Raw genomic sequence first — 12,849 nt, 5'->3', positions numbered from 1 at the left:
AAGACCCATCAGGATCTTTCCAAAGGGTGAAGACCGACACCAGCCTCATTTTAATTTCTCTAAGCATGGAATTCTTTGTTATTCATATAGTTTAATAAAGCTACGTACAAATAACCTTGACCCTTGGATTGCAATTAGTCATCTAAATGAACATGCAAAGGATCAATGTTTAAGGGAATTCCCAACTCATTATCTGTCAAGTGTTGGGAACCTACAAAGTTCTCAAACTGAACCTCTTAGACCATCATAAAAGAGTTATGACATTACTAGAGTGCATCCCCGATATTAATTTTGTTGGAATCTCCCATTCTCATTAATTAAATAGTTGATGTCATAACTAAGCTTTCTAAGGAATTGTCAATTCCTACTGGTGACCCCATGACAGTTGCGATACAAGATAAAATGGTCCTGTCACCGGTGTCTCTTGAGCCTTCAGGAGCAAGTCCTTTGGGAATTGAAGGTGCAATCCTCTTTGCTTTTGATGAGCCAACTGATGATTGGTGTCAAGCCAATACCTCGTACTTCACAAGAGTGCTCCCTGATGATCACTCTCTTGGGGCTATGTGGTCAATTTAAGGGCTTGAAAATTTTGGTGATGAGCTACGTGAGGTTGTGAGAGGGTCTGGGAACAATTTGGCAGGTCTTCGTCAGAGTCTTGTGCATTCCTCCTCTTTGGCCGAGAGGAGGTGGTTTATTTAAAAACTGGGCTATGGCTGCCAACAGGGCAAGCTAGAGTGGTCAAAGTAGTGCTTAGGTGGAGGGAAGAGAGGATCCAATGTCCAATGGAAGTGAGCCATCTCAAGGAGTTCAAATTTTGAGTTTTGGCCGTGGGAGCCTTCTTGAACTAGGTGTTTTCAGGCGGCTAGGAGTGGTCGGTCGGCTATGCAAAGTCACCTTCATACTGTGGGAGGTCAGAAGTGGGGAGATGTGAAGTCAATTTTGTACAAACATGAGTAATTGCAAATTTCCAAAATGGGGAATTAGTTTGGGTTAGGTTGGGTTAACCATGGGTTCATCCTCATAGAAAATAGACTAGGGTCAAGTCCAAGGTGGCTGGGGTTGGTTGCCAACACGTGGGGGATTAGGTGATTAATTTGACATGAGATACATGCATTTTGTGGGATTAGAGTTTTGGTTAAGCCATTTTGGTGGGAGGTGAAGGAAAGTCCTCCTTTTACCACATTTGGCGTATAAGACCCATGTATGCTTGTGAATGGTCCAATGAGTGGTTTCATGACATGCATGAGGCCATGGTAATTTTCATTAAGAAGGAATTTATGGATTTTGAAGATTTGGTAGGAGAATTTCACGGGTCCAAAATTGGATGAGGTTAAGCATGGATGCATGATGAGGGATGCCATGGTGTATGACTTGATCAAAAGAATGATGACAAGGAATTTGTCATGAGGGCTTCAATGGTAATTGAAATTGGGCTCAATTTTTGGGCTTTTGAATTTTGTCATGGAGGAATTAATTTTGGGATTTTAGGATGTGTTTGGCCAATGGGATTGAAGGGCTTGAAATTGTCATGAAAAGTTGATTTTGGTTTAGTGTATTTGAATTGGTGTGTGGGCTAAATCTGGGGGATTTTGAACTTGGTGGAATTTTGATAAAAATTTGGACATTTGGCTCAATATTGGGGGTTTTAGAATTGAAATTTGGGTTTTAATTTTAAGTTTGGTGAAATTGAATTTTGAATTTAGTATTGGAATTTGAAGGGTTTGAATTTGTGTTTAAAATGGGTGTTTTGGGGAATTTGGGGGACATTTGGGAAATTTAGGGAAATTAGGTAATTTGGAAAAAATTGGATAAGGTGATCATGCACGTCATGAATAACCATCTTGGGACCATAAGACACCAAATGAGAACTTCTTTTTGAGTCTCCACATGTTAATCTTAGCCATATTAGCTAGAGGCTAAGGGCTTGGGACCACCCATGTAAACTTCCCAAGGAGTTAAGTAAGTCCAGTGTATGTGATTTTAGGGTTTTAGGGTATGTGGGGAATTGAATGGATTTGAGTGTGTGTAGGTGTGTGTGAGACTGAACCCAAGCCACCCAGGGTTGTCCTAATGCCTGATTGAACCTATAGAACTCACTCTTGAGGCTCCACATGTTGGCCTTAGCCCTCCCAAAATTTCATTTAGGGGCTTGTGACTACTTAGGTGGGACTTCACAAGAGGAGTCAAGAATTGTTTTGAATTTCTATGTGAGGTGTGGATTCCCTCACTAATCCTCTAAGATAGTTCATAGAAAAGTCCTAAGGCTAGATCCTAGATTCTTGAAAAGAAGAATTTGACCTCTTAAAAAATGAGGTCAACAATTCTCTTAATCTTATCACAATAGTCACTTTCTTGAAACAGGAGAATCACATAACTAAAATATATATATCGAAAATATGTCAGCATGAATCTCGATGAAATCCAACAAACTAAGAAACGTAAACGTGCTACAAGGGATGTCCCACTGAAGGAAGACCAAAAGTCTCACCACCAGAAGATTAAAAAACTTGATTAACCAATTATAGATTCCTTAGAATCAGGACCAAAGGTCGGTCGAACGGAGGCTGACCAAGCTAATGACCAAGCTCCAACAAGCCGAGATGAGGCCTAAGACAACTCTAGCTACTATATTTTTTGTGGCCTCATAAGATCCTCTGAGACTTTTTATCAAGCGGCCAAAGATTTTACCATGATATACTTTACGATCACCTCAAAGAAGTTTTTGTCAAGGGGTGAACTACCTACCATATTAATGTGATTCATCAGCTGCCTGACAACCTAGTCTCATCTTGATGATAGAAACTCCACATCTAGGACTCGATAGTAGATAACCGGGCCAGAGAAATCGAACGACAGGCTCAAGTTTACTTAGCTAAGTCCGGAAAAACGGAGGATCTACAAGAATCAATTGGCAACCCCAACTCAACACAGTCGCATGAATGATTCTTATCGAACCAATGCCCACTAATCTCAGTTGACTAAGCGATAGAGTATCTGAGTCATAGACTCATTATTTAAATACCCAAAATACCTTGTAACATTCTAATTAAAATAGGGCCAAACTTGTAATTATATATATTGTACATTTGTTCTGTATATAGGGAACCATTCCATGAATACACAACACTCTATTTCTAATGTTCGACTCTATTCATTTGATGTGACTTATGGACATATTCCTATTCAACACACACACATATATATTATTTTCAGGGTTAAACATTGCAAGTGTTTTTAAGGGTCCCTTTAGATCATGGTGCGGGGGCACGCCACGATTCACAGCTGTTTGGTTTGGCGTCTCGAGTGCGGCGGGACGCGGATCAAACTCGTGGCCCATGTTCGAACGATGGATTATTACGGCTTATGCTTGGTCGCACGCCAAATCCCTTGCACTCCTCCGTCATTCCACGAAAGAGAAGCATTTCCCTTTTTCTTTTTTTGTCATTCTCCTCCTCCGTCGCTCCACGAAAGAGAAGCATTTTGTTGTTTGCCCAAAAATTTTTGCACTTCCTTCTCCTAGCCGCCAGGTAGCTGGGAAGGCTATAACGGGATCGCGACATGCGATGATCTTTAATACTCCCATCTTTCTCTCCTTTCCCCTTTCCGCTTTGCTCTTACCTGAAACAATTGAGTAAGGAAGCTCTCATCTTTATTGAAGGCAAAATGGATGGTAGTATTTTGCATAAATACTGCTCCAATTCTACACAAGTTATGTTACCAAATGCCACTGTAATTGTTAAATTGTGCAAAATCATTGTTGAATCCAAATATATAATAAATATGTAATCAAGAATCTAATTTATTTACATGATTATTTTGAAAAAGATCCAATCATGATTTTTTTTAACCCCCAAAAATTGGGTTTTATCTTGTTATTATTGACGTATCTTTTTATGAAATATTTATATTGATTTTTATAGATTACTTATTATATTGTTTTTGTGCAAGAAGATGATGTTTCTCTTATAAATTTTAACTGTTGTTAATAATGCAAACATTTGTTTTTGATTTCTGACCTCAAACATAAAATGATTATAAGACTCATACATTGCCGAAAGAGATCACGGATTGATAACATCATTGGAGGATAGTTTAGGATGAGACATACATCACCTTAATATTAAAAATAATATCATCATTAATTTAAATGTAATTTTAATAGTTTTTTTTATTTTTCTTTAGCAATTTTGGTCTCATTGTTAAGTGAGTTGTGTATCTGAACTTTTGTTTTGTTTTGAAATAAATTTCTGCTTCTGAAGTATCAAATATGTGGCTTTCACATCTCTGTTTTAAATATTTTTACTAAATAGGGTCAGAATGATCATTTTTCTAGAAACAACTGTCCCATAGTTGTTTGCACACAGATGCAACAAACAGACAACCAACTTCGTTGTAGCAGCTTCCCCACAACAGTTTCTTAGAGCAGCACAGCTGCAGTTGGAAAGTTGAGAAGCTACAGCTTCCCCAAAAAGACCCTAAGTGTTTGACATTTAGGCCCCGTTTGGGGGAGATTAAAATTGCGTTCGGCGTTCCGAAAACGCCGTGGTCTTTTTTGGAAAACACGTTTGTCACTGCGGTGCCAATAATCATGTAGAGCATTTGCCTATTGCCCGATGGATCATTCGCCACGAATAGCACCCTGCGTTTCAGCATTTCGGAGTAACTTATTACCCTCTGCCCCTTCGATCCCGTCTCACGCCCCCTTTCGATTCCGTCTTGCCTTGCCCTAGATCTGCGTCTCCCCTCTATTGTCTCGCTCTCTCGCTGTTCCTGGCCGAAGTTCACATTTGAGAGGATGTTTGAGAGATTCTCCGTGTCCTTAAAAATGGTTGAGTGGATGTTGTAATAAGCTTATTTGTTTACTTTGATATGGTTGGCAGCTATGTATCATTGTATCCTCAAGAAGTTCATAATAAAAACATTCGTGCCTTTCCTTCCGTGGACGTAGGTCTTTGACCGAACCACGTAAATCTTTTGTGTATTTGTTTTTTTATTTTATTTTTTTAATTTAAACACTGTGGAGATTCTTTGAGCATTAAACTTTTGTTCCTTATGGTTTCAACACGTCTAAAGAAGGGGGTCCTTCAGCTATGTGGGATGAGGAAGTTACCAAAATTTTTTGTAATTTATGTATTAAAGAAATAGAATTGGGAAGTAGGCCAACAACGTATTGTTTATAAAAAAGTTAGAGGATCCAACTAGTAGGCACATATTCATGACGATGAAACCAGCGGATCAATTAGAATATTTACGTGTTATTCTAGATGATTAAGTTTTTAAATGCTCTCGTTTGTATTGTTTATCGGGATCATTAAGCTATGAACTTTTCCTTATAGTTTCAACATGTCTAAAGAAGGGGGTCCTTACATTTGGAGTTCTATATTTCTTCTTTATCTATTTTTTTGTAGTTGGATTAATTAAGCTTGTATCTTTTTTTTATTTTTTCTAGTGTTAACGAGAGTGTGAGAATTATATGTCATGGTATGGAATGATCTGTGATGATTTTATGTTTCTACACCAATAAGCTGTTCTGAATAAGCTGCCCAAAACAATCCTAACAGACAGAGGCAAAAACGTCCTTTTTACATCCATAACTACCAATAAATTGTTCTGGATAAGTTGCCCCAAACAACAAGACAATTTATTCTGATAATATGTAGATTATCAGAATAATATGGTTATCAGCAAATTATAAATAATCAACAGCTGTACCAAACAAACCCTTAGTTGTATGCAAATACAAGTAATGTGTAATTTTGATGTATTTAAACTCACCCTTGAGTTTTATTTTGGTGAATTCAAGACTAGGTTAATTTGATTAAATTTAAGAACACATCATATGCTGTAGCAACAATCATTTGCCAGTAGAAGTTGATGTCCGTTGCCTTTCTCATGGATATATGGTGTGTTCATTTTACTTAATAAAAAAAAAAACTCCTACATAAAACTCTTACATTTATTTTACATCAACCCAAATGACACTTTAATATTTTCATACTCTACATTTCAAGTATATTTTATTTGTTTTATATTGGATTTTTTCAACAAATCAAATGACTCATTAATTCATTTTTAATATATTTAAAATTTGCTCGATTTAGGGATCAGCTCATGTATGAAACTTCACCTGTTGTGGCGGCCGCAATTTGCTGCAATCCACTAGTTGCCGACAATCACTTATCTTTATTCAGCTATCACTTCATGTATGAAACTTCACCCATTGCGGCGGCTGCAATTTGCTGCAATCTGCTAGTTCCGACAATCACTTGTATTCATCTAGTTTTGTTTTGCTTTCATTGGCCGTCAATCACCGCCAACTATTTGCTTGTTTCTAGCAATCTATCCCCCATTATCAGGAATAACTATCATCATTTGTCACCAACATTACAATCTGTTTAATGCGGCTCAAATATAAAATGATTAATCTTATTTTATAGCCAATTCAACATAAAAAAAAAATTAAACTCTTAATTTCATTTAATAAGTAATCAAACGAAATAAAACATCTTAAATATATGATATTTCTTGATTTCTATTTTATAAAAACTACTACAATATTATGAACTTGGTTAGTCTTAATATTACATTAATTTTTTTTTTATTTTTTATTTAAAAAATAGATTTATTTAGTATATATTTAAATATATTTTTTATTTTTTAAAACAAATTAATTTATGTTTAAAAACACTTAAAAATAAATTTTGTATGCTTCGATTATTTTTAAAAACAGTCATTATGGTCAAATATATATATTTTTAAATTAAAATATAAATAAAGTGAATAAAATTGAAAAAAAAGACCCCTAAGCTAGCAAAAAAGTTGCAGGCTCGGAAGTCGGAAGCCGGAAGCCGGAAGCATCCCAAAATTGGAATCATCTCAGCTGAGCAACCACGCAGAGATAGGAAGAAATATTACATCAGTACTACACACGTAAAAATAACGTGCGTAGCCAATCAAAACACGCCACGACATCTCACGCGGTAGAGCAAAAAAAACGGCGCAGTAACACGGGGAATATTCTCCCCCGTGTTATTCATGTGTTATTGTGTGTTATTCATGTGTTATTGTATCCTGGGAATATTTCTGGTGTTATAATAACACAATAACACATGAATAACACATGAATAACACACAATAACACATGAATAACACGGGGAAAAATATTCCCCGTGTTACTACGCCGTTTTTTTTCTGCGTCGCGCGAGATATCATGACGTGATTTTATTGGGTACGCACGTTCCTCTACGTGCGTGGTGGTACCGATGTAATATTTTTTCCAGATGTTCCCATTTTCCGCATACGGTTTATGAGCCTTCTGGTTCGAGAGGAGTGCCGCAACTCAGTCGCCGGAGGCTAACCCAACCATTGTTTCTCTCTTACTGCCGGTAATGGGCCCTTCTTCGTCCCGTTCCTCGCCTACATCTAGGGAAGCTGCCGAAGACCTCCGCAGGAATCGAATCCTCTCCAGTAAGCTCTACTTCAATGTGGCTCCATCCAAGGTATCCCGATTCTCAAGCCCGTATCTCTTACCTTATTATTTCTCTTAAATACTCGCCGTGTTCTGTTTGCCTTAGGTTGCCGTCATCTATTCTCCCTCTTACGATATAGCGTTTCTTGGAATTGAGAAGCTGTAAGTGTAAATGGTCTTTAACGTGCTCTACGTAATCATCCGTGCCTAATTTTTTCATTTGACCGTGTTTATCATTCAATTTGATGGTGATGATGGCTAATGTTGTTTCCTAATGAGACAGACAATAATGTTAATTGGGCTTATTTTTGTTATTGATGAAGACAATGATTTAGCTATCTCCTGCAGGAAAAAAATGTGTGAGGAACTGATGTGGCACATGAAGGTATACCCGCTAGTAGATCGAAATCTAGGACGAAATCAAGCTTGAGAGCACTTTGATGGTTTTGAAGGCCATAAATGTTTTGAAAAACGACGACAATAAAGCGAAAAATGGAATGAGAAAAAATTACACGCAGAAAAAATACCAGAGTGACACATAGATTTACGTGGTTTGACAAATTTGCCTACGTTCACGGAGCTGCAGAGGATTTATTTGTTCAAGGAATTATACCGTCGAACGCCTCGACGTTTACAATAAATATCTATTTTCTTCTCTCCCTTCCTCTCTCTCTCTCTTCCTCTCTTTCTCTTAACTCTCAAGATGACTTGACTTGGTCTTGCTTAGCTTTGCTTGGCTTTGCTTTTTCTTTAAACCAAAAGAGACTATTTATAGAAACCATGAGAGCGGTAGGTGGGAGGTAGATGAGCGGTAGGTGAGATGTACTAGGTGAGCGATATGTGGGTGTGGTAGGTGAGCGGTAGGTGGGTGTGGTAGGTGAGAAGCTAATTAAATTTGGTGGACCGGGTCTCCACATTACTCAACAATTATTCCACTTGGAGACTGAGACATTGAATGCATCACCTACTAGCTGCATCATCTACTAGCACTAGCTGTATTTTTCCTCAAACATGATATTCTTCACCTCTGCAACTCAAAGCTCCTTTTTTCATGTCAGAAGACCAGCTGAAGTTGAGCACAACTTCAGCTTCTCATGAGTAACACCCTCAGTTGACATATCACCGTCAACGTAGCCTTGTACCTCCAAGCTCTTTCCTGGATTACTCTTGTATCTGCTTACAACTCCCACTGCATGAGCAATATCCTGCCCCTGCTGAAAGTCATTTTCAACAAGTCCAGCCTTTTTTATCTTACTGCCACCAAACATAATTTTCATCCGATACACCCACTTGTTGTGCAATGCCTTCTTCCTTGATAGAAGTTCTGCCATCTCCCAAGTCTGATTCCCTGGTAGAAAATTTCTCTCATCCTTGGTCAACTCGCACTTGCTCGAATTTTCATCTTGCAAGATTTCTTCATAACTCTGTGGTTCTCCACCATTTGTCTGTACAATGTCTGATTTTTCTGCCTTTGGCGCTCTACCACTTTTCAAGAAATGAACCTTTTTCTGCTTCCCCATAATGCACCTCTGACTCATGTGTCAACGCCTGAGTAAACCTGTAGTCATATATAGTGTGTCAGTTTTTTACCCCAAGCCAGTACTAATGCTCATTTGGTAACCTTCCAGGTGTTATCTGCAAATACTACCGAATGACCATCCTCATTGAGCTGCCCAACATAGATATATTTTTATTCAACTCAGGAACGTGTCTGCCCTTTTGCAAAATCCATTTGCTCTTGTTAGGGAGTGCAATATCAACGTCTCCCATCCCCACCACGTCCAAAGCTTTTCCATCAGCCAAATATAAATTCCCAAAGTTACCTGCAACATAATTTCGCATTAACTCCCGACGGGAAGATGTATGGAAGAAAGCCCCTGAATCCAGTATCCAGTCATCAACAATACTATGAACTGTCAGAAATAGTGCATCATGTATTTCTTCAGTTACAAGATTAGCGTCATCATTCACCTTATTCTTAGGATTCCTGCAGTTCCTTTTTACGTGGCCAGTCTTGCCATAATTCCAGCAGGTTGCCTGCTGACATGACTTTGATTTTAAACTTCTACGGTTTGAGTTTTTGTCTTGTGATCTCCCTTTGGGATCAACAATCAGTACCGAACTTGAACACGAGACATCGCCAGAATCCTTTCTGCGCACCTCCTCAGCCAAAATCAAATCATGAATATCATCATACTTTAACTTAGACTTAGGGTCTGTTTGGCGCAGCTGTGGATTATTTATAATCTGCTGATAAGCAGATTATTCTGATAATCTGATAATCTGCAGATTATCAGAATAATCTGGCTTGCTGTTTGGGGCAGCTTATTCAGACCAACTTATTGGTGGTTAAATGACATTCATGCCCCTGTTTGAATCAAAACTGTTTGGGGCAGCTTATTCAGAATAGCTTATTGTTGGAAAAGAAACATATAGTGCAGAAACATACGATAATCACAGATTTTTTCTAAAAGATACCATACAGTTCTCACACCTTAATGAGTACCAGGATAACTAAAAAAAGTACAAATACAAGTACAACAACAAGGAGAAATATTAAAATATTCAACTTAAGACTCTGGCTACGCCTGTCCTCATCTGCACTGTCAGCCGGAAAAAACATCGGATTCACATGACTGCTGGCATGACTACTGTCAGTGTAATATGATGGACTATCGGCCCACCTGAAGAAACCACAACGGGCTGAAACACCCCTGGCACAACCATAGAACTGCCTCCCAAAGCTATGCTCCTTACGTGACGTTAGCAACGGAGACGGTAGTCCACAATAACACAAAATCCCTCTGTCTGTACTTGATATTCTGGAGGTCATGTTGGTATAACTGTGAAAATAACAAAAGAATGAAATGTCAGCTTAAGGTATTTAAAAAAAAAAACATAATTAAATGGGTATGAATATAAACCTAAAATCTTATGAAAAGAAAACTTGGTTGATCAATAGCCACAAATAGCATCTGTGATAGACTCCCTTAAAGCAATCATATCAGCCAAACTATCAGCATCTTGATCTTCAAAATCATTAGATTCTATGTCCTCCTCAGGTAATGAATGCCCCCCCACATGTCCTGTTGGTTGCTCTAAAATATTGAGTTCATCATTGTCAGCCATACTGAAGTCTGTATCTGATTGCGAGGAATGTCTTCGGATGAAGTTATGTAGTGCCATTGTTGCAACCACAATGTACACCTGCTTTTGGAAAGGATACGACGGCATATCACGTAAGATGACCCACTTCTTCTTCCAAACTCCAAATGTTCTTTCAATTACCCCGCGTAAAGATGAGTGGCGTTTATTAAACATTTCCTTTCTGCCACGAACCGTGCCACTAGCTCGCTCAAAATCAGGAAGATGATATCTCGTGTCCGAGTAGGGCTTCAGGTATCCCCGTTGCATAGGATATCCTGCATCAACCAGATAATATTTTCCTGGTACGAGAAACAATGTTAATAAAAAATTGCACAATCCCACATATTCAAATTACTAAACAAAACTAACCTGCTGGGGGGTGAGGGAAACACTGCGATCTATTCCTCGTGGCAAAGGAGAAAATACGACTGTCGTGTGCACTTCCTTCCCAGCCCGCAACCACAAAAGTAAAACACATGTTGAAGTCGCATACGGCCATGACATTTTGCGTTGTTGAACCACTACGACCGATGTATGCTACCTTCTCGTTGTTAGGTATTCGGGCATCAACGTGTGTACCGTCAATTGCACCAATACAGTTCTGTTTAGTTGAAAAACAAGAGCGTAATAATATTATTAAAGTATATCATGTATCAAATTAAAACCACTAATAATTACCTTGAAATATGGCATATATCGAGGATCGTTGGCAATTTGTTCTGGAGTAGTAGCAAATGATGGATCCTCTGGTTTAATTATTTGAGCAGCTAAGCTAATAAGTGCCTGTATTCCTTTTGAGAAATAGCGACTAATTGTTTCAGATGAATGTTGAAATCTTTCCATAGCTCCTCGAATTGACTCATTCTGTGCCAGAATGTACAGTGTTATTGCCAACACCTCCCGAGACAGGGTTCTAGAAGAACCATGAAGGCCGTGATTTAGACATAACTCGTTTAGAAGATCCATAAAAATCGTTCTCGTCATTCTGAATATATTTCTGAATCTTATTGGATGTCCCGAAAGCATTTCACTAACCCATCTATCTCCAACAAAGGTGGATGTCATACGGGGAATGCGAGTAGTTCTACGCTGGTAATAGTCCAACAGCAATATCGCAACGGCTGTAGCAAATGCCATTCTCCTACGACGTTGACGTTGCGGGTCCATCCTAAATGATTAACAACATCAACATTAATATTCAATAATAAAAATTCTCATTTGCTACATATAGAAAGATTAGACATGTACAATGACACATATAGAATAACAAACATATATTAAAAAAAAGAACAACACAAGTAGAAGTTCAATCAGTACTGATACATAATGAATCCATAAATAATATCATTCCTCAAACAAAACCCGCAAATATTCAAGCCGCATTTCAGGCTCAAGCGCCATGAATATTTTCATTCTAGTTGAATCCTCAAGTTTTTTTACACACTGTGCGTGAAATCTTCTATCTGCAACAACTTCAGGAATAGTCCCCAAAAGCCTCAAACAGTCTACTATGCTTGCATCAGAGATAGGTGGAGCGGCAAATGCTTCAATCAACCGATCGAAGGAGGTATTCATAACATGTTCTTTCTCTTTATTTTTCTTAGCAACCTTCGGCCTCTTGATTGTGCTAGACTCCCCCGTCTCCCTCTGATTAATGCTACGCACATCTTCATCAGGTGTCAATGGTTCAGGGGTAAATTCATCTGGCATCCCTGAAAAGGTACTTTCACTTGGGTTGAAAGTAAATTTTCCGGTAGCGACAATACATTTAAACATTATGTCGAGTTTTTCTTCAAATTCCGGCTCAATCCCGCATTGTTTATACTTTTTCGCTGCAGGTACCGCCTGTGATATAACATTTTAAAGTAAATAGTTGAGCTAGTAAATAAATGAAAACCAATTTGAAAAGCAAAGAAATAACAGAGTACATATATAATTACCTCCAATTTCTCAGTCCACCATTCAGTGGGAGCATCAATTGTCCGTTTAATCGGATCCCAACCCAAACCTGTAGATCCACGTTTCAACTCCTTCCACACTTTCCATTCCTTCTTTAATTGGTCCCATTTATTTTTGAATTTAAGCTTGTCGTAGTCTCTGCCAGTTAGTTCTTTGAACCTCATACCAATATTATGCCAGCCCTCCTTATTAAAGTACGTTGTAGGCCTGTTCCCCCGCTCAATTTCTTTTAAACATAGATCACAAAATATATTGGTGACTTCTTTATCCCACAT

At 38.3% G+C, this 12,849-nt stretch overlaps 2 protein-coding genes across 5 annotated transcripts in view; one reads left to right on the top strand and one right to left on the bottom strand.

Moving 5' to 3' along the window:
* The first annotated feature begins 7,284 nt into the window (after positions 1-7,284).
* LOC110026823 (histone deacetylase 2) overlaps positions 7,285-12,849 on the top strand; it is an 82,163-nt gene continuing 76,598 nt past the window's right edge. For both annotated transcript variants that reach the window (XM_020727972.1, XM_020727973.1), the window contains exons 1-2: positions 7,285-7,499; positions 7,575-7,630. In XM_020727972.1, coding sequence (XP_020583631.1) covers positions 7,389-7,499; positions 7,575-7,630 — 167 coding nt within the window. In that variant the 5' untranslated portion in view covers positions 7,285-7,388. The remainder of the gene's footprint in view (positions 7,500-7,574; positions 7,631-12,849) is intronic.
* On the bottom strand, positions 9,954-12,136 carry LOC110026821 (putative nuclease HARBI1). Of its 3 annotated transcripts, none has more exons than XM_020727970.1 (4): positions 11,294-12,136; positions 10,985-11,216; positions 10,393-10,914; positions 9,954-10,311 (listed from the first exon to the last, which is right to left on the bottom strand). In XM_020727970.1, the coding sequence occupies exons 1-3, from the start codon at positions 11,780-11,782 to the stop codon at positions 10,424-10,426; spliced, it is 1,212 nt and encodes a 403-aa protein (XP_020583629.1). In that variant the 5' UTR covers positions 11,783-12,136; the 3' UTR covers positions 9,954-10,311; positions 10,393-10,423. The 3 variants fall into 3 exon arrangements, with proteins under 3 accessions (XP_020583629.1, XP_020583630.1, XP_020583628.1); XM_020727971.1 differs by having other exon boundaries at positions 10,400-10,914; XM_020727969.1 differs by having other exon boundaries at positions 9,954-10,914.

Source organism: Phalaenopsis equestris, unplaced genomic scaffold, assembly GCF_001263595.1.
Source record: "Phalaenopsis equestris unplaced genomic scaffold, ASM126359v1 Scaffold000402, whole genome shotgun sequence".
NCBI classification, from domain to species: Eukaryota; Viridiplantae; Streptophyta; class Magnoliopsida; order Asparagales; family Orchidaceae; genus Phalaenopsis; species Phalaenopsis equestris.
The sequence above is the reverse complement of the archived record's forward strand: the minus strand, read 5'-3'. Positions and strand labels throughout refer to the sequence as shown.